General features: G+C 39.2%; 1 protein-coding gene across 6 annotated transcripts in view; it reads left to right on the top strand.

Annotated features, from left to right (window-relative positions):
* LOC107693361 (protein FAM131B-like) overlaps positions 1-21,534 on the top strand; it is a 28,591-nt gene that overhangs the window by 2,081 nt on the left and 4,976 nt on the right. The window contains exons 2-5 of one of the 6 annotated variants that reach the window (XM_016492709.1): positions 13,097-13,134; positions 15,656-15,691; positions 18,492-18,594; positions 19,683-19,901. In XM_016492709.1, the coding sequence (XP_016348195.1) occupies positions 13,097-13,134; positions 15,656-15,691; positions 18,492-18,594; positions 19,683-19,901 (396 nt within the window). Of the gene's footprint in view, positions 1-13,096; positions 13,135-15,655; positions 15,692-17,669; positions 17,684-18,491; positions 18,595-18,632; positions 18,808-19,682; positions 19,902-21,534 lie in introns of those variants that run through there. The other 5 variants (XM_016492710.1, XM_016492712.1, XM_016492711.1 and 2 more) reach the window with 5 other exon arrangements.

A 21,534-nucleotide genomic window follows, 5' to 3' on the forward strand; every position in this document is an offset into this window, starting at 1 on the left:
TATATATTCCATGATACATATTCCAGAGCACTGTAGCCGAATGATGAAAGATCTGACCTTATTGTTCAATCCCAAGTAAGTGTCTCACAGGACAGGAGTGAATAATAACAAGAGAAGTGTGTGTTGGCAAGCTTGAAAGTCCAGTCACACACTGCTGTGTAATAAAAGAGTTTTCTCTCGTTTCTTTCTGCTCTTGTCTACTCTAGCTGTATAGTGATCTGTTTTACTATTGAAATTTGTGACATTTTATATTATTGAGTCCTTTATGATAAATTGCTTGTGTTTTCAAAGTCTCTTTAGGTAAAAGCATCTGTTAAATGAATAAATGTACATATAGATGGGTAAAGCGGCGTGTGTATTTGTTTATCACAGGATTGTGGGTGAGAACTGTCGTGTAGGTGTGTTTGGGAGGGCATCAGGTGGATGGCTGAGCTCTTGGCACTAATGCCGATGTTTGCACTGGGTCGCTCTCTGTACGTGTTTGTTCTGTTCTGAGCTATTGCGTTACTCAGGGATGCTTCTTTGTATTGATTTAATTTCAGGCTCTGAAAGAGGGACAGACAAGCTGACATGCAGATGGTTTCTCTCTACATTTCTCTCTATCTCTCTCACACACACATACACTCAATCTTCTGCATGTGTGTGCGTTTGAATGTGATTGCATGATCCAGCTTGTGTGGTGACAGACACGGTCCAAGGTGACTGGCTCAGTATGATTGAGAGGTTTACTCCTTAAGGAGGATGAGGAAAATGCAAAAGGGGCAGGAGGAATCACAAAGAGAGAGAGAAGGACTGCAAAGAATGAGTCAGACGAATGAAGGGAAGGAGGGAGAGAGAGAAAGAGGGTGATGGAGGCCCAGGGAGTGACAGACAGGAAGTTCTCAAATGTCTTCTGGTGAATTTGTACCTCTTATCACTTCTTATCCAGTGCTGTCCATAAGGGGAACCAATCCTCAGGTTACTTTTAGGTTTTATTCTAAAAGTGCCCCCTGACTTTTCGTATTTTAAGCTGCTGCCATCCACTTTCACCTGTCTGTTCGCTCAAACTAAGTTTGAGACAGCAGAAGCAGTTGCTTCTTTTGCAGATTTCCATTAATATTAGGTTGAAGGTCATTTCATAAACCGATAATTTAGAGGTGAGTTTTAAGTCCCAAGTGAAGAAATGTTCAGCCTCACAAGTCAATACCATAATGAAATGCAATAAAATGTTCACTCTTTCTTGCTATCTCTTTTATAGCTCTATTTGTAACTGAAAGATTTTGGTTAAGTTAGTAATGCAATCCTTTAGATATATGGCACAGATAAATCACAAAAAAAGGTGATTATCATTATCATTATATATTTATACATTGTTACAAATAAATGTTGTTCTTTTGAACTTTCTATTTATCAAAGATTGGAATAATGACTGCTAAAAAAATCAGCTTTGCCAACATAGGAATAAATGACTTTTTAAAGGGATCATATGATGTTGCTAAAAATAATATTATTTGGTGTATTTGGTGTAATGAAATGTGTTTATGCGGTTTAAGGTTAAAAAAAGACATTATTTTCCACATACTGTACATTATTTACTGTTATTGTTTATCCTCTATGCCCCGCCTTTCTGAAACGCGTCGATTTTTACAAAGCTCATCGGTCTGAAAAGCGAGGTGTGCTCTGATTAGCCAGCTATCCAGTGCGTTGTGATTGGCCGAATACCTCAAGCGTGTGACGGAAATGTTACACCCCTTACCATACTGTGATGCCCTGTCAGGCCGGAGCGACGAGACAAAAACATTAAAACCCATTATAAACGAGGCATTTGTTGCATCCAGTGGGGACATAATTACAGATTATAATGACTTATACTGTCTTTTTACGCGTTGCCGCGTAAACATAAAACGTCTCCGGTTACTGTCGTAACCTCGGTTCCCTGAGAGATGGGAACGAGACATGGTGTTAACGCCCTGGGGACTCCCTTCCTTCCTAACCTAACTGAAATCTTATTGCACAACGCCAGTGAAATTGCAACTGTCACTGGCCAATGCCAGCCAAGTCGCCACTATATAATGCGCCGTATTGGCGGCATAAGCTCAGAATCTTCCGACTGAACCAACAGCACAGCAGACCTGAGCAGTGAACACGGTGGCCAACGCCATGTCTCGTTCCCATCTCTCAGGGAACCGAGGTTACGACAGTAACCAGAGACGTTATCTCTCGAGAACGGTCTCTCGACATGGCGTTAACGCCTTGGGGACTGTATAGAACAACGCCGTGGAAGCAGCGAAGTAAAAAGGCTCAGCCTCGGCGGAGCTAACATGAACAGTTCTTGCAAGACACTAAAAATAATCCCAAACCAATCAAATATGACCCTGCGACATGCCTCGAGGGGATTGGATGTAGATTCCCGCTAGGGATCCAATCAGGTTACTCCGAATCCATGTCCGATGGCAGGTCTCTTATTGAGAGAGAGATGCAGCGCCATCGCCCTACAAAGGCATTATAGTCATATCAAATGCATGCATACAAGTATGTAATATAACAGTGCAACGAAGCATGTGAGCGGCAAGGCCAGGCACAGTGCTAACACCAATATACACGCATAGAGGTCTGAATTTGACGATGGCCCTGCCCCTGATCCCCCTACATGACCTAGTCGAAAACCACCAGCACTGTCAAACGGCTAGTGGTTGCAGGTAGAACCATGGGTCGTACTCACCGACAGGACCTGTGAGGCTAATAACCACACGTCCAAATTGTAGAATCTGGTGAAGGTATTCTGCGAAGATCATCCAGCCGCCATACAAATATCTTTGATAGAAACGCCCTTAGTCCACGCCCACGAGGAGGCAACCGCCCTCGTCGAATGGGCACTGACACCAATAGGACATTGCATTCCCCGGCTGGAATATGCCAAGGCAATAGTGTCAACCACCCAATGTGATAGCCGTTGTTTGGAGACAGGCTGCCCTTTAGCGCTGCCTCCGAAGCATACAAACAGCTGCTCAGATTGCCGAAACTGAGTCGTGCGGTCGATGTAAACTCGCAAAGCCCGCACCGGACACAACACCTGATTCGGGGCGGCATCCAATGAAGTCTCCAACTCTGGAGTGAAAGCAGAAAGCGCCACCACTTGCTCTCTGAACAGTGTCGAGAGCGATTTAGGCACGTAGCCCAATCTTGGCTTGAGCATGACGTTACAATCACCTGGTCCAAACTGCATGCAGTCCGCATTCACAGAGAGCGCTTGCAAATCCCCCATGCACTTGACTGAAGCAAGGGCGAGCAGCAGCGCGGTTTTAAGCGAGAGCTCCCTCAAGCCAACAGTCTGAAGTGGCTCGAAGGGCGGGAGGGCTAGCGCCCCCAGCACCAGAGCCAGATCCCAGGATGGCAGTGTAGGAGGGCGAGAGGGTCTTCTCGCACCTCTCAATAATCTGATCACTAGATCGTGTTTTCCCACTGAGCGCCCGTCGATAGCACCGTGAAAGGCTGAGATAGCTGCAACATAAACCTTAAGAGTGGAGGGCATACTGCCGCCGTCCATTCATTGTTGCAAAAAATTCAGAATGTCAAACACGGGGCAGTTCTCCGGGTCCCGACCATTTGATTCACACCATCTCTCAAACACTGCCCATTTACAGGCGTACAGGGGTCTGTAAATGGGCAGTCCAAGGCCTGTTCGGCCAGTACGGAGCGACTAATAACACTGAAGCCTTCTCCTCTCTGATTTTGTGCAGCACTTGTGACAAAATCTTCAGCGGGGGAAACGCATACAGATGGGCATTCGGCCACGGCATCGTGAGTCCGATGCAATAAAAAGTATCTTTTCCATGTAGTTTTTGTCCTAACCACCCGCGACAGCGACACGGGATTCTATTTTAGAAACAGTTTTTATTTTCTGTGACGTCGCGGCAGGAATAACATACAAAATATGACAGTGATAATCTCAGGTAATAATTATGTGCTTTATTCAATGTTAAAAGTGTCTAATGGGAGTTTGAATATTATTTTGCGTTATCTTTATAGCCATAGTGAAAGCAACAATAGATATTTACAATAAAAAGTATCTTTTCCATGTAGTTTTTGTCCTAACCACCCGCGACAGCGACACGTGACAATAAGCGACACGGGATTTTTTATTTTTTATTTTCTGCGACGTCGTGGCAGGAATAACATACAAAATATGACAGTGATAATCTCAGGTAATAATTATGTGCTTTATTCAATGTTAAAAGTGTCTAATGGGAGTTTGAATATTATTTTGCGTTATCTTTATAGCCATAGTGAAAGCAACAATAGATATTTACCTCAGATCTTGAAAATAAATTAAAGCAAACTTGTGGTATGTTAAAACTGTTAACTCACTGCGAACCAGGGCCGTTTCTAGGCATAGGTCGCCTAGGGCGCCACCAGCTGAAGGGGCGCCAATGAGCGCACGTACTGGCACTTTTAGCAGGGTTGTGATAAAGGACGACGAGCATGCAGATGAGCTTCCCTGAGACGGTTTCTGACCGTTTGTGCAGAAATTCTTTGGTTATGCAAACTGATTGTTGCAGCAGCTGTCCGGGTGGCTGGTCTTGGAGGTGAAGATGCTGGATGTGTAGGTCCTGGGCTGGTGTGGTTACACGTGGTCTGTGGTTGTGAGGCCGGTTGGATGTACTGCCTAATTCTCTGAAACGCTTTTGGAGACGGCTTATGGTAGAGAAATTAACATTCAGTTCATGGGCAACAGTTCTGGTGGACATTCCTGCAGTCAGCATGGCAATTGCACGCTCCCTCAAAACTTGCGACATCTGTGGCATTGTGCTGTATGATAAAACTGCACATTTTAGAGTGGCCTTTTATTGTGGCCAGCCTAAGGCACACCTGTGCAATAATCATGCTGTCTAATCAGCATCTTGATATGCCACACCTGTGAGGTGGATGGATTATCTCGGCAAAGGAGAAGTGCTCACTAACACAGATTTAGACAGATTTGTGAACAATATTTGAGAGAAATAGGCCTTTTGTGTACATAGAAAAAGTCTTAGATCTTTGAGTTCAGCTCATGAACAAAGTGTTGCATTTATAATTTTGTTCAGTGTAGAACGAGTCAGCAGTTTACTGTCGGGGATTTGTCGCGCCGCGCCGCACCGCGCCGCGCCGCACACAGTGTTGACAGCGTCACTGATTATCTCGCTGATTCTATTGTATTTTGTTGCGTCGCACCGCGCAGCTCGCGTCCGGTGTAGACACAATGTAAGTTAATGTCGCTTTCTGATGCTGCGTTTGAATTTTCATGCCACATTATTTGACATTAGCGTGGGCCAAACATTTTTCTCTCGCGGGCCGTCTATTGAGGAACCCTGAAATACACCGTGCACACATTTTTTGAAATCACTATGAAGAAAATTAATTCCTGGAAGCAATCCTGCAGAAAGTGTGTGGTCTCTGTTGTAATCTACTAGAGTCAGTGGGCGGAACGTGGGCCAAACATTTTTCTCTCACGGGCCGGATGTGGCCCCCGGGCTGCCTATTGAGGAACCCTGGTTTAAGGCCCTTTCACACGGGACGCAGCAAGCGGTGGAATCATCGCGCTACTGCCGCTTTCTCTTGTAGTGGAAGCGTTTTGTGCAGTTGAGGCGGTGGTCGTGTTGTGGTCTCGGAGCGGACGTTGCCATAGTTACAACTGTCAACATCACCTTTATATTTACTAAAAACTAAATAAAACATAATGGAAATTTGTGTTTGTGTCATTCTGCCATTAATTGTTGTCATTAGTTACCTTTTCTTTCGTTTGGCACAAGTGAAGTTGTTTCTGATGATTAAAGAGCATAGGCCTACCTGTGAGGTCACGATTGAAGTAAAAATTTGAATGAAATATAATTTGATTTATGTCTCTGTATGAGATTTTAGATGGGTCATGCAGTTCTGGGAAATCTATTACACGTAAAACAATCTTCTCCTCTATTTTTCCAATAGGCAGTTCAGTTAAATGTTCACTGATTGGTTGAAACCGATGCGGCTGCCGCTGCCTCTCACAAAAAGATAAAATATTTTTTATCTTTGCCGCCAAAGATAAAAAATATTATTGTATCACCTGCCGCGAAGCGCCGTGCCTGTGGAAGTGGCAGGATTTTGAGATGGTCCTCACTGCAGAACACAAGATCCAGGGGGCGAGGTTGGATCCAGATCCAACTCCTCCCACCTTACATATACCTAAACCTACACGTCTCCACCCCCTGATCCCTAAACCCACCCATCTCCACCCCTAAACCTACCATCTCCACCCCCTAGATGTGGACCCACCCCCGCCCCCTGGATCTTTGTTCTGCAGTGAGGGGCTACTGAGGATTTTGGGTGCACGAGCACCGCTTGCGCTCTGACTCCGCGCCGCCAGCGAAACCGCCTGCATTTTGCCGCTTTCCGCATGTCTCCCATTGAGAATGAACTAGACCAGGGCTGCACAAACTCGGTCCTGGAGGGCCGGTGTCCTGCAGAGTTTAGCTCTAACTTGCCTCAACACACCTGCCTTTAAGTTTCTAGTATGCCTAGTAAGAGCTTGATTAGCTGGTTCAGGTGTGTTTAATTGGGGTTGGAGCTAACCTCTTCAGGACACCGGCCCTCCAGGACCGAGATTGGACACCCCTGAACTAGACACTCGTGACTACCGCGTACCGTGTGAAAGGGCCTTTATAGTTTCGTTTCGCATATTAGTTTAAACGGCTCGCCCCGTCAGATGCTCTGACAGAAAGGCTGAGTGTGCCGCTGACAGAGACACTAGGCTACTCGCGCTGTTTAACCTTTTCAGTGGTGAGTTTAAAATATTCAAGCGGTCCCCCCAGAGTGTGTTTTTTTAAAGGCAACCGTTATTTTAGAACGTTTCCCCTTACTGTTTCCATGGCGACGCATCAGGCTTGTCACGTGACACACCACGGCCACAATAAACTGTATGACAGATGGATCGCTTTTATTTCGTTTTTCCTTTTTTATTTAAAATATTCACAAACTTGCATACCATGTCATGAACAATCTGATATTCCGATTCACAAATATGTGTAAATGAGTGTGTTTTGTCATTTAAAAACCATTCTAAATGATCTTGATCATGATCTGTAACGTGAGATGGGCGCCACCATGTTTGTTCGCACTGCAGTTCAGAGAGTCCTGTCAGTCAGATTTAATTTCAGTCGAAATACATGCAAGTAAGTGGCCGGCAACTTCTAGTTGATAGTATATGCTACCATATATTTTGCAAACACTGTAAACGCCTGACAATTATGCCAATAACGTTTTGACTTTATGATTGCATTTACACCTGTATGTGACGATAAATGAGTGGTGTTTTCATTTACAAATGAAACTACGCAAATCATTAATTTATAATTCTAGTATTTATAATTATAGGCTTAGGGTATTTATAGGGTTATTGTTAAATTCATCCTCTAAACTGCACTTCCAGTAAAAATTCCTGTCATATAGCATAATCAAAGCTTTATTGGCGCCAGCGGGTCAAATTTACCCATGCACATGACTACTGTTTTGGTATGGCTAAAAAACCTATGTCACCGCATTATGCCACTGTCTTCACAATGTCTAGAGTCATAAAATGGTTATTTTGTAGTCATCAACTATGTTTTTGTCCTGTTGTTTTAAGTTCACGGCTATTTTTAAGCAGGTTACACTAATCACTTTTCTTAATGGTGAATATAAACCAGCCTGCAATGACAACGAGAATTACAAGGAAATAAATACATATTTGGGTGGTGTAATATTATAATAAAATGTTTTAAGATAACCCATGTTTTTTAAATTACTAAAATACCCTAAATAGACTATAATAAGCCATAATAATTCACCACACTGCATGTATGCACTAGGATGTATGATACAACGACAAATTCAATCGCAGTGTCAGTTTCACCTAATCAATTATTTATTTGTTTAGTTATATAATTTATAATTTGAATAAGAGAGCAACACCAATAAACTTGGGGTAATCATAAAACATTTGTATTAATTACACCATAATTCTGATTTTGATATTTTTTTCAGGAATAAATAGCTAAGCAACACAGTAGAGAACAATAAACGACAAAAAAAATGTGCAAAACAAAAATGAATAATTAATCCAAAGTCTGAACATTTATGAGTTGGACGTTATTATTTTGCATATATATGTGGCATTATATTGACTCCATAGTCTGCTTTGGGATTCTTCGCTAAACTTCAAGTGAACGAGCGCAAACGCACGCATGCGCGCCAAACAGACGAGCTCAATTAAATTGGAGCGCAATAATTCTGACTACAATATACATTTCGCTGAAATATTTGTAGTTGGACAATAAATGTGACATGTAGAATTTTAAACCTACAAGTAAGTCTATTTTTATGATAGCACTGACTGTAAAGTGACTGTAATGGAATAATCAAAATAGCCTAACACAAATCATGGTTTTGTTCTCATTTATTTTCATTTTTAGTTTAGTGAATTTAACTTCTGCTTTAAAAGCCTTATTTTTGTTTTTAGATTGCAATGTTACAATGTTAGAATGAAATGGGATTTTAACCCGTTCATTTACATAACATTGGCGTTTTGGGGGCCTGCACACACAAACTTTTGAAAACGGGTTTCAAAGTGCATGTTTTTGAAAACAATACGTTTGTCGTCTCTGTGTAAACTACAAAAACATGAATTTGTGAAAATGGTGACACCATGCACATTCATATTACATGTTCGGTCTATAGGAATGTGTGCATGCACAGGTGTAGTGTTTTCTTTTGCAAAGTGACATTGCCAACTACTGGCCTGGCATGCAAAATACAGGGTTTTATTCGTTGTTGCAGATCCATCTGAACTGGGATTGTTTTGACAGCATTGATGTCTGTACGTGAAACTTTTCAAAGATGCAAAATTATTATTTTTTCGGTATTTAGTATAATCGTTGTCGTGTATACATACCTTCAGACCACCGCAGAAGTGGTTTAAAACACATACAAGATGTTTCTGAGTTGTGTAAATGCGTCTTGTTCCGGCCAAATATAAAAATGTGCTCCTCCAGATCTCAGAATTCAAACACTATTTTCCATTTGAGCCGAAGAGAGCATTCAGCAGAAAAATTCACTGCTCTGCATTAGCATCCATATAGTCTGGGAACAGCAGATCTGATTAATATCCATTTTGCTTAGACACAAACCCAGTCGGATAGCAATCTGATCGATTAAGTGTAAATACCCATTTTGTCTTCCCTTCTTCACTCTGATGGTCTGTAACTCTGTGCTTTCCCTCTGACTCTTTCTGAGCCTCTCTCTGACTCTTTTCTCTTTCTTGTGTCTTTTAACTCAGTGTCATTTTAATCTCTTTACGCCTACCCTCTATCGTCCTCAAGTTTTTCTTTGTTATATCGCATAGCATAGCTTTCCTTCCTTCATTCGGTGTCTCAGTCTTTCTCTCATCCTCTCTGTCTCTGTATTTCCTGTCCCTCCCCCTCCTCTCCATGTGTTTTTGGCCCAGTACTGAGGTGAGTCAGCCTCTTGGACTTCGCTCCTAATCAGAGTCATTGTGAGCGTCACCGTGTGTCAGAGTTCCAGCCTGTATTCCTTATTTGTCCCCTTTTCTTCCCTCTCTCCACCTTTACCTTTTGCTGTAGAATAAAATCTCAAAGACGTTCCCAGACGTGTTAGGCGGTGAGATCTGTCAAGCCAGATTGTCCCATGGTCCAGTTGTTCCTCCATCTGGTTGTTGGCAATGCAGATCTTCTGCTGCTTCTCCCCGTGATACCGTCAGGCTTACGCCGGGTGTCTAGGAATCTTCATCCTGTTCCTTGTCATTCACTGTGCATTGACGTTAGCTTTTATCCTCATCACATGCAGATTTGTTTATCCCGTTTGACTGCTTCTTTCTCCGTCTCTCTCGCTCTCTCTTTCCTTTCCCCTGAAGCTCCGGCCCTCATAATGCTCAGTGTCAGACTCAGACATAAATGTAGATGGGCAGGGTAAACAGTGCAGCGGCCATGTGGCGCTTAGCGACCTTGGATGCGATGGCTTATCCTTCATGTCTCTTGGGATTTTCTCAATGTGTTTTCCTGCATGAGTGGAAGTGTTTTGTCCGTAACAACATCATGGTGGAATGGACGGATAGAAAGTTATGGGTCCTGACAGCTGGGATGTGCGGCAATCCATCCATCCATCCATCCATCCATCCATCTATCCATCTATCTATCTATCTATCTATCTATAGTTCAATCTATGGTTCATTCTCTGTTTGTCTATGTATCTGTTTTCTGTCTTTAGTTCAAAATATCATTCATTGTATGCTTGTCATTCTAGCTATCATTCAATCTGTCTGTCTGTCTAACTATCTCTGTTTTCTCTGTCTTTAGTTCAGTCTATCATTCATTCTACCTGTCTGTCTGTTTCAATCTATCGTTCATTCTATCTGTCTGTTTATCTATCCATCTTTCTGTCTATAGTTAAATTGATCATTTATTCTGTCTTTAGTTCAATCTATCATTCATTTTATGTGTAATTGTATAATCTATCTATCTATCTATCTATCTATCTATCTATCTATCTATCTATCTATCTACCTGTCTGTCTGTCTGTCTGTCTGTCTGTCTGTCTGCCTATCTAGTCATTGTTGCTGATATTCTGGTCTGGTCTTATGAGTAGATCTGCTTTACGTTAACTCACTTTATCGGTCTTTCTCTATTTACTCCTCACTCTTGTTCACTGGTCTCCTCCAGAGCTGCGCTGCTCTGCATGGCTCTATCCATCTCTCCAGAGTGGGTTAGGTTGATTGAGGAAATGGCCCTGAGGCCCAAAGGCTCTGCTGTACTTACAGAGAGAGAGCCCAGCAATTAAAAGACACACACTCACACACACATGCACGGGATGCAATTAATGCATTCTGAGATCCAAATCAGTCTGGAGTCTCGAGTGAAAAAAAAGAAAAAAATCAGATGCAGATAGAACAAGGACTGGTACATTCTGTTTTGATGTGATTAACCCCATCACAATATTGTTATTCTATTGCGTCAATAGTTTAGGACTGTTGTAAATGAGTTCAATGAATCAAGCCAATGCTAAACTCAATTTCACTGATATTGAGCTAAATTAAATAGACCTAAATTGAATAGAGAGAGATGGGGGAGTGAGAGAGCATGTGTACTGCAGCTAGACAGGGTCTCATTCACTAATAATTACGTACATGTGCACTGTGAAGGTTCTCATGCAGAATTTCTTCAATATTCACAGCACAATTTTGGCCACGATTTTGCTGTTTCAGACTTTTTGGAATCATAAAAGACTTCTTTTGTCATATGGAAAAGTCATCAGACTTGGATCTTTGAGTGTGGCGTGCTCAGCATGCATGCATTTAAAAAATAGACTTTTATTTCTGAAATGCAGGAATCGGTTTACAGGAATAATAATACATCACTGCTCCACTACAGCGAGTGGGAGCTGCTAAGAAGAAAAAGAAAACAAAAATCATGTAAGTCTTTGAAATTTGCCATTGTTATGGCAGCAACAGGTATGCAATAAAATATTAAAATGTCTTATATACATTTATATAAATCAAGGTTTGCAAGACTAATCATTTTACTAGTCAACCAAATACCTGTTAACTTGTTTCTTCAAATTTCTGCTAATCTTTAAAACAGCATCCATCATTTAAAGAGATAAAATGCAAGACAGAAAATCATTCCTATTATTAAATAGAATATTTAAATAAATGTTAAACATGTGACTGACTACACGAGAAGTGCATTTTCACAAATCTTCCACCATGAATAAATCTGCATCTAAACACACAGTTTTATCACTGAAGAGTCATACAAATTAATTTTTTCAGTCTTCCCCTTGAGAGACAATTACCATCCCAATAGGGCTTTTGTGATGCATTTCTGAAAGTCTGTTAGCATTTTAAGCCAGGTGCCTACTGTACAATTTTCAAGGATTTTACCATATAAAACAAGATAAATCTTTCATGATTTCCAAACTTTGTGTCAGATGGCAAAGTCTCACAGTGTGAACGCAGCTTTACGCAAAGTCTCATTGGGCTCATATTGTACAATCTGACAAGTGGCAATTGTAGCAGGAAAAAACGGCACAGCATGCACTAGGTTTTACTCTTGTTCTTCATTGAATTGATGAATCTGGATTGTTGTAAATGAGGGGAGCAGTGACCGCAGTTAGCAATTAGCCTACACAACCAAACCATCTCCGCATGCTGTAATGGCTTCCACACAATCTCTCCTTTACAGCCATTTATCATTCTTTGCAAACATATCCTTACTCTCGCTAAAGGCGACAGCATGAGCAGCAAGTGTGCCGTTGTCTAAACCAGTCGAAACATCTTTTATATAGCCCTACAGTGCACCTGCATGTTTGCATACTGTTGTTAATACGTTTGATACAGATGATTGTTTGATTGCTGGTTGGCCTCATGGACCATAGTTTCATCACTGAACGCTACGGCTCCATTTATTGCTTTGTCTCAAAAACAGTCATTATGCTTCAATATTATGTGTTTATGCAGTCTCTAATGTTACAGGGTGATTGTTTTCAGGCACATCATTCAAAATGTTAGTGCAAACTGGGTTACGTGTCATTTCTAGTTTGTCATTTTGAATGAGTCACTGTCAACACACACACACACACACACACACACACCATCAACATAATCAAAATGATTCAGAAGTGCAAATACACAGGAAGCTAGAATACAAAATAAACATATTTATGAATCTAATGAATACGATTTTAATACTAAAGATGTCCGAATTCTTTTTTTCTACAGTTAATCTTAAATTCAGCATCTCTTGGAAGCCTCTTCTTAAAATACAATGCCTAATAATTTGTATAAATGCATCAAGCAGCACGATCACTAAATGTTTTTTATCATTTTATAGGAATGATGCGATATAAAAGCGTGATGCAACAAATCTCCTTCCCCACAGAGTGCTGGCAGTTTCGGATGGATAATTAATCTAATTTAAGGTCTTTGTGTGAATGTCAGCAGAAAATGTAGCGAGGAGCTGTCAGTTTGACTTAGCATATTCGGTAAAGGTTGCATAAGCCACATGCCTATTCCCTTATCTCGCTCTCTGTCTGTCTCTCTCTTTCCCTGCAGCGGTGGATGCAGTTCCCGTTCGGAAAGATGGGGAGCAGGTAAGTAAAACTACAGCGCTTTGCATATTTAAGATTTGCTTTGCACCAAACCTCTGTCCCATGTTGTGAGCTTAAGCCCTAAGGATCACATCTACATGACGTCCCTTTGCCAAGATGATACTTGTGCGACGTCTGCATTTCTGTCCGAAGCTATTATACCTACCAAGTGCTGACATTTGTGCCTCATGGCACTTTAATGAAGTCTTTAGCTAACACGAAGACCCCCTGCGTGCCACACGCACTTCTTGCCGCCCTGTAGCGCTGAAAGTCAGAGAAAGCGTGATGGTATAATGTGTATTTGAAAAGCCTCTATATTAGATTCTCAGCAAGGCCACGAGAGCCGGACCCCAGAGCCCAGCCATTACCGTACAGTATTGCCGTAACGGCTTTGTCTCCTGGGAAGGCATAGCCTCATCCGTCTTCCCTGTTTGCCGCCTGTGTTCACGTCCTACCCAAGGGCAACAGCTCTTGGCTTGTCGCTCTGCTCATCCACAGATGAATTTGGCTCAAAATCTACCATTTGGGTTCTGGTAGCAGTCCAAACCAAACAGCATGTTTAATATCTCAATGCAGAGTTAAGAAGCCGCGCCAGGAGGTGGTGTCATCCCACTGTCGCTGGAGCCAATTGTGTTGTGCGTGTATGCGTTTGTGTTAGCGAGCCGCACTCGAAAAGCCACTTGCTGGTTGCTAAATTAAGAATAACAAAAATAAAAGTACGAATTTATGTCATAAAAGATTGCCTAGCAATGGAAATCTCTCAAGAATCAGGTGCTAGTTGCTAAGTAGCAAGGCTATTTTAGTTATCTTAGTGCTAACTCAAATGCCCTGGAACTTCACAAAAATAAACTATTATAGGTTGAACTGAAAGGCCCTAGATGGGACTATTTTGTTTCACAGACTTGTATGTGTGTTTTTTAAATAAAATATGTGTTTTTATCCTCACACAACCTCGAAAAAAGTATAAGCATCAAATTACCTAGCTAACTTCTGACTGAGAAATCTCCTCTAATAGGAATACATGGGATTGTGGTTTATTATTTACAGTGCTCCTTATTGATTTTGACCTTCATTTGATAACTAAGCTGTTGCTAAATTTTACTTTAGACCTTTTTGTCTAAAAGTTACAAGTTAAATGTTACAAGTATTACATTATTCGACCATGGACTGATTGAAGTGCTCATTATAGTAGCAGCGCCTCAGTTATTTGTATAGAATTTTAATTATGTTACATATATAGTTGTTTATTTATGCTTGCATTGTGAAATACCAGTTCAAGTATTACTAGAATCTCATTTGATTTAATAACGGAATAAAATCAATAAGAAAAGCATAATCATGGACTGATAAAAGTGCTCATTACAGTATCTATTATTATTTACATAACTTTTCAACCATATCACATTTATAGTTGTGTTCATTTGTATTAGTTTTGTGACATTTGACTTGAGAACTAACACTTTAAATATTGCTGGCATCTCATCTCTTTTAAAAAATGTGTAAAATCAATAATCAATAATTTGACCATGCAGACACATTTTAGTAAAACCAAAAAGAAAAAAACGACAAAGATCCCAATCCTTCTCATTAGTACATTAAATCACAGCCATCTTCTGTTAATAATTGTAACTTAAAAGTTGATTTGAAAACAAATCCCATCCGAAACGTTCTTTACACAGCGTTCCACCTTAGAGTGTGTGGCAAAAACATTAATTACTTCATCACTGGGTGGAGAAGAAAACTAATTCTATGTTTTTGATTTGCACCTAGCTGCTTTTGCCCCCCACAGAAAAGTTGTAGATGGCTGCCGTAATTGCAAGCCAGCCTCAAAAATGTATTTTTAGGAGCCAGCTCCATGTTTATGTTACAGAAGCGGCCATAAAGACTAAGATGGTGGGAAACTAATCGATCGACCCCGAACCGTCCAAGCGTGCCTGTAGTCTGTTCAGAGTTTCTAAGGGGCCGACATTTGCCCCACGCCAACGCCTTTCTGACACTGACCTCCGTTTAACCTTTCACATTGATCTCTCTCTTAATGAACAATGAGCGGCTGCTGCTGTTCGTACTGGCACCAGTGTTTGTCTCACTGCGCTGGGTGTGATGTAAACGCGATCGATCGCTCGCTGTGAGAATGTTTGGGTTGGCTAGGATTACTTACTCCAGTGCTACTCATCAAAGTCGCCTCCATCTCCTCTTGCTGCTGTCCTCATCCAGTGTAGAGACTTCTAAGGCAGACATCAACACAGATACACTATAGGTGGTTCTTCATTCATGAATATTTTACACCATATTAGTGAATTATCTGTTTAACACAACAGTTTGCACAACAGTTCATAACAGATGAACAGCGTCTTGCCTCCTTCTCCTGCTTTCTGTTTATCTGTTGTTCTTCCAGATCTAGTGTTCTGTACTTGGCTTGATGTTTCGCCTTCTGCTGTTTCCTGCTAACTGAAATCATGCCTTTTCTTCTCTTTCACTGTATCTTTCCCATCTATTCTTCAACTGTTATCTGCTTTGCTTCTAGCAAGGACGTGCCGAGTTTTCCTGGGAAGGAATGAATGTACGTCTGGTATTGACCTTATGCCCTTCATACTTTCTGCCTCTCTTGTTTTCAGTCTCTGTTTTGTGATATTTTCGTATTTAAATGATATGAACATCTGTTTTCTCCATCATATTACTCTCTGTGGGTAGCCAGCTAATTTTTTTTAACAAATGCTCAAAAAACATGGACAGCATCTTATGACAGATACACTCCTGTTTAAACGTTTGGAATAATTAAGATTTTATAATGTTTTTAAAAGAAATCTCTTATGCTCACCAAGGCTGCATTTATTTGATCAAAAACAGTAATATTGTGAAATATTGTTCAGTACTATTGTTCAATATGATTTCTGAAGGATTATGTGACACTGGAAAATTGAGTAATGACTTCCAAAAATGTAGCTTTAAGCTTAGCTAAAACAATTATTTTAAATTGTAACAATATTTCACAATATTACTGTTTTTGATCAAATAAATGCAGCCTTGGTAAGCATAAGAGACTGCTTTAAACATTAAACATAATATATATATATATATATATATATATATATATATATATAATTATTCCAAACTTTTGATCGGTATTGTACAATGGTGATGTTGTGAAGGTAAATGTAGTAATTACTGGAGATGTTAATATACTGAAAGGTTTGTATGAACATAAGACTCGCCTTAAATGTCTGCCATGACTCCACAGTTTTCCATCATTGGCAGGTTTCTCTGGGGGTTTGAGCTGTCCGCCAGCTGTCTTCGATAGGCCACGTCATGTTATCTGAGATTTGGCCTGTTTTTGTGACGTGTAGGTGGCAGTGGATGTGAGAGATGATAACACAGTGTGGATGACATGGAGTTAGTGACATCTGCTCTCACCTTAAAATGAAAAAAGGACAGTTACAACAAAAGTTTATGATTCTTACCAGTGATGTTTTAGCGTTTTTTAAAAACTATTATATAATTTATTAATATTTTAAATTAACTTTTATCGTCATGTTTTTTATTTTTATTGCACTTTTAGTGCTTTTGTCATTTTCTATTAGGTTTTATTTTTGTTTTTCATTAGGTTTTGATTTTCTATTTAGCTTTAATTTATTTTTATTCTTCAACAGTTCAGTTCAGTTGAGTTCAGTTCTAATTTTCATTGACATATTTTAAGTTCAAGTATTTCATTTTTTAGCTTTCTTTTAATTACAAAAATTATTTTGAATAGTTTTAGCTAACAATAACAACACTCATCCCTACAAGTTTAAATTAATTCTGAAATACAATGACCAGAAGTAAAAAGCTATAGGCTAAGGGAACTACACCAGTTGTACAATCTCAATGTCACCACCACTAAGCATCCGGCAAATCTTTCAATCTTTATTTAAAAAATTTTTTTTAACTTTATTTTTCTTTAAATTTCTTTCTTTCAAATGTGCAAAAGGAGCAAATCTGAATCATGTGGGCCAAGCAACTACAGTGAATGCAGACTTGAGCTTTCAAGCTTCTAAAACCACCATAATGTTTTGTATTGAAGAAAAAAACTGTGAAAATACATAATGTATTATAAACAATAGAACTAATGTACATTATGCATTATATCAAACGACTGCAGAGGGCGTCAATGGCCTTACGATTGTTTTTACACTGCGCAAATTAATCATGTTTACTAAACAACATTTAATTCAAATATCCACTTAATGTTTAATATTTGGTCATTTCTTTACGACAGAAAAGCTACAGCTACTGTCATTTCTTGAATATGTGGACATCAAAACGTACAAACTCAGCGTGAGGTTTGAGCAATTATGTTGAAATTGCAATGAACCATTAAGTTGCCATATTGAGAAAGATAATGATGTATTCTCCTGTGATTTACCTTACAAATCTGATGAATTGGCACACGTTGAGTTGCCAGATGAAGGTTATAATAAACCCAAACTCACAGCAATATGCAGAGTTTGAGACGCTCCACACATGCAAATGATAACAGTTCATGTGGAGCAGCATTTACTGTGAACGGAGCACTCAGGTACATAACATACTCGCATGTAAATAATTAAAGCGCATATATTTAACCTGCAATTGCATATATTTATTTAATTTAATCATAGCATTTGTGAATTCACAATAACATTAAGCTTTATTATGATTTGTAAATTGGTTTAATATATCATGCAGCCTTTCAGAAAATGGTAATGGATAACTGTCCGTCATGGAACGCGCCACTTCCGGTATTTTGCCGGAACCTTACTCGACATGGGCAAACTACAGTCGATGATTTTTAAAATTGTGAACTGAATCTAATTATTTATTTAAAATCCTCAAAATAATGATTGGGTTATGAATTGGCTTTCACTACTTTTCTAATTCAGTGAATCATGACTAACGAAATTTAAGTCAGTTTGCCCTACAAAGTTACTGAATTGCTTTAGAAGATTCAGAATATTGTTGAATGAACCATGTTTATGGTAAATTTTTTGTAATTTTGACAATCCTCATTTACTTTCTTACAAATTAAGAAATGAGTAAATGACAAAATTTTCATTTTTAAACTATCATTTTAATGTGTTTTAAGTTTAATTTGCTACCACAACAGTAAAAAGTCTACAATTAGGCCAATGAACTATATTACTTGGCGGAAGGATTGTTTATTGTCAATTATGATTAATAAATGTAATTATTTATTCAGCCTTGGTGTCCTTTATCAGTGCCATTGCCGGTGTATAATGAAAGTAATAAGCCAGATGAGGCTGTGTGTTAGTGATTTTGTGGCTTATTGCTTTAATTGATTTTTACTCCTACTTCCCTAACTTTTCTTTCTTTCTTTCTTTCGTCAGATGTCCATGGAAGACACCACCTCCATTTTGCCCAGTCTGAAGCGGAACTCCAACGCCTATGGGATTGGGGCTCTGGCTAAGTCCTCTCTGACAGGTGTGTCAGGTGTGTGTCTGTCCCGGTAGCTGGTAACCGACCCCATGTTGGCTCTAGAGGAGGAGATGGCTATTGGAGCCAACATGGCTGCCCCTGTGGGTCCCCCTCCCTTTCCAGTTTCACCACCTGCCTCCTCCATTAATTAGTGCATGTCAATGGCCTCTTTAGCCATTGATGAAATCCCCAGTCAGACCCAACAAGAGTTCACAAAAAACGATTGACGTAAGTGCACTATCCATCTCCACAAGCTTGCTGCTGGGAATCGTAGTCTTTCGGTGTGACGCCAGCTGTGTATTGTAGTGTGTTTTGTGGTTTTGTGAGGTGAAGTGCTCTTTTGTGAAGTAAACTGTGCGTTGTGGTGTCGTTTTTTTCATGGATACTACTCATTGTCACAACAGGTTTCTGGAAATGTAGGTATCTGAATATCTCTCGATTTAATGTCCTGTATCTTTTGTATTTCTCTTGTTTTTCTTAAATGCTTGTAAATGGGGTGAAGTGCTCAAGTGATACCTTTCGATTGTTTTTCCCCTGGACCAAACGGAGGTGATTTATCAAAGTATTTAAAGAGAGCAGTCACTTCATCAGATGGGGTTTTTATCATTGTCAGCAGCCTCGAGAAAAATCACACAACCATCAATGAGGTTACCATCAGACTACCTTGTTTTTAGCTCTCTTTTGCATTCAGAGCCTTACGTTTTAAACGAATGCGTCTCTCGTTCGAACGAGATATTTGCATGCTAATGAGCCATTTTGTTTAAAGAAAATGTTTAGAAGTTCAGCTCTAATTATTCATACATGCATAACAGCTTATGAATCTCGTGCAATTCATTACTCTCGTGAATAACGTATTTGTAAAGATGGTCAACCAATCTCATCTCCGTCACCGCTCGCACAGCGATTGATCAAATCAACAGACTGTAGCTCATTCATAATCACTCATTCAGTTGTTATCATCCACAGAGCCTTGCAGTAGTTTACTGTAGTAACGTGATTAAACAAAATCCCATAATGCACTGCCTGGCTGCTTTCATTTAGCCCCTTTCTGCAGCTCCATGTCGAGTCTGTACAGGTTCTGACTTGTGTTCCTTTCTCTTTAGGTGTTACCAGATCAATGAAGGACAAAGTGACCAAGCCCACTGCCATGGCTCAGGGTCGTGTGGCCCACATGATTGAGTGGCAGAGCTGGGGTAAACCATCCGCAGGGCCAGAAGGAGGAGCGGGACGCTCCAATCTGATCCGCGAGAGGGAGAGACGGCTTGAAAATGATGCCTATACTGACCTGAGTGATGGAGAAAAAGAGGCACGAATGGCAGCGGGTGAGATGATTGACTGAAGACATTGAGATGATTGGAAAATGTACCTGGTAAAGTCACCAGACACAAATGTCATCCCCCTTTTTCACATTTAGTTGTGGTACAGGGTGGAAAAGTTTAAATGTTATAGTGTTAAAGGACATTTTAACATTTTACTAAATTGTGCTGTACCTTAAAATAATTTTTTCAGTAATAATAAAAATTATCAGTATATTTGGGTTTTATTTGTAAGCTTAAACCTCATATAATCTAGCAAGTTTTTTTTTCTTCCTTAAAAATAAGAACATGGGGTCAGAAAAATACACGTATTACCAAAAGTACATATAGTATATTTACTGTATATTCTCTTGAAGTCTCAATGTCTCATGCAATTTTGCTTCTCTGGTCAGTTTATCTTGTTTTAAAGATGTATATTATTTTTACATTTTTACAGACAACAAGATAAAAATGTATACAGTATATATTAGAATTTTTTTGTGGGCTTTTTAAACATGTATTTGATTAAATTCAAAACATTTAATAGGGAATAATAATGTGCAATTTATCATAATAAATAATAATATATTTTTGTTTACTACAAAGACCTTTCTTACAATTTACTGTTTTTCCCCCAATTCTTTTTGCTAATGTTAAAAAAGGTATTTTATGCTCACCAAGGCTGAATTTATTAGGAAAATACAGTAAAATAGTAATATTGTAAAATATTACAATATAAAAAAAAACTTTTAAAATATATTTAAAATAGTGCTGTCAAACGATTAATCGCGATTAATCGCATCCAAAATAAAAGTTGTTGTTTGCATAATATACGTGTGTGCTCTGTGTATATTTATTATGAATATATATATACACACACATTCAGTATTTTGAAAATGTTTACACGTATTTACATGTCTGTATTTATATTCATATAATTTATATTATAAATAAATACATTTAATATATAAAAATAACATATTCCTCCTAAATATATACATGCATGTGTGTGTATTTATATATACATAATAAATATACACAGTTGCGATTAATCATGATTAATCGTTTGACAGCACTAATTTAAAAATATAATTTATTTCTGTGAGGAGTGTCACATGATCCTTCAGAAATAATTTTAATATGCTAATTTGGTGCTCAAGAAACATTTATAATTATTATCAGTGTTGAAAACAGTTGTGCTGCTTAATATTTTTGTGAAATTTTTTCAGGATTCTTTAAATAGAAAGATCAAGAAAGCAGCATCCTTTCTGAGCAAAAGTAATTTTTTCTTAAAGGGGTCATAGAATGCCCATTTTCCACAAGTTGATATGATTCTTTAGGGTCTTAATGAAAAGTCTGTAACATAGTTTGGTTAAAATTTCGCAATTGTAGTGTAAAAAACACCTTTTTTACCCTGTCAAAAACAGCTCTTTTCAGAGCATGCAGATTTGTAGCATTTTCCTTTAAATGTTAATGAGCTCTGCTGACCCCGCCCCTCTCTTCTGAGCCACTCTCAGGGAGACTGTTTACTTTAGCCGCATTCATCGTGAAACTTGCTAATTAGCACATTATTAGGAAAGGCGATTTGCAAAAATTCATTACAAAACATTATACTCACTTCTTCTGTAGATGAGGCTGGATCACGAATGATTCGTGCGCA

The sequence above is a fragment of the Sinocyclocheilus anshuiensis genome, unplaced genomic scaffold, assembly GCF_001515605.1.
Source record: "Sinocyclocheilus anshuiensis isolate Anshui unplaced genomic scaffold, SAMN03320099.WGS_v1.1 scaffold566, whole genome shotgun sequence".
NCBI classification, from domain to species: domain Eukaryota; kingdom Metazoa; phylum Chordata; class Actinopteri; order Cypriniformes; family Cyprinidae; genus Sinocyclocheilus; species Sinocyclocheilus anshuiensis.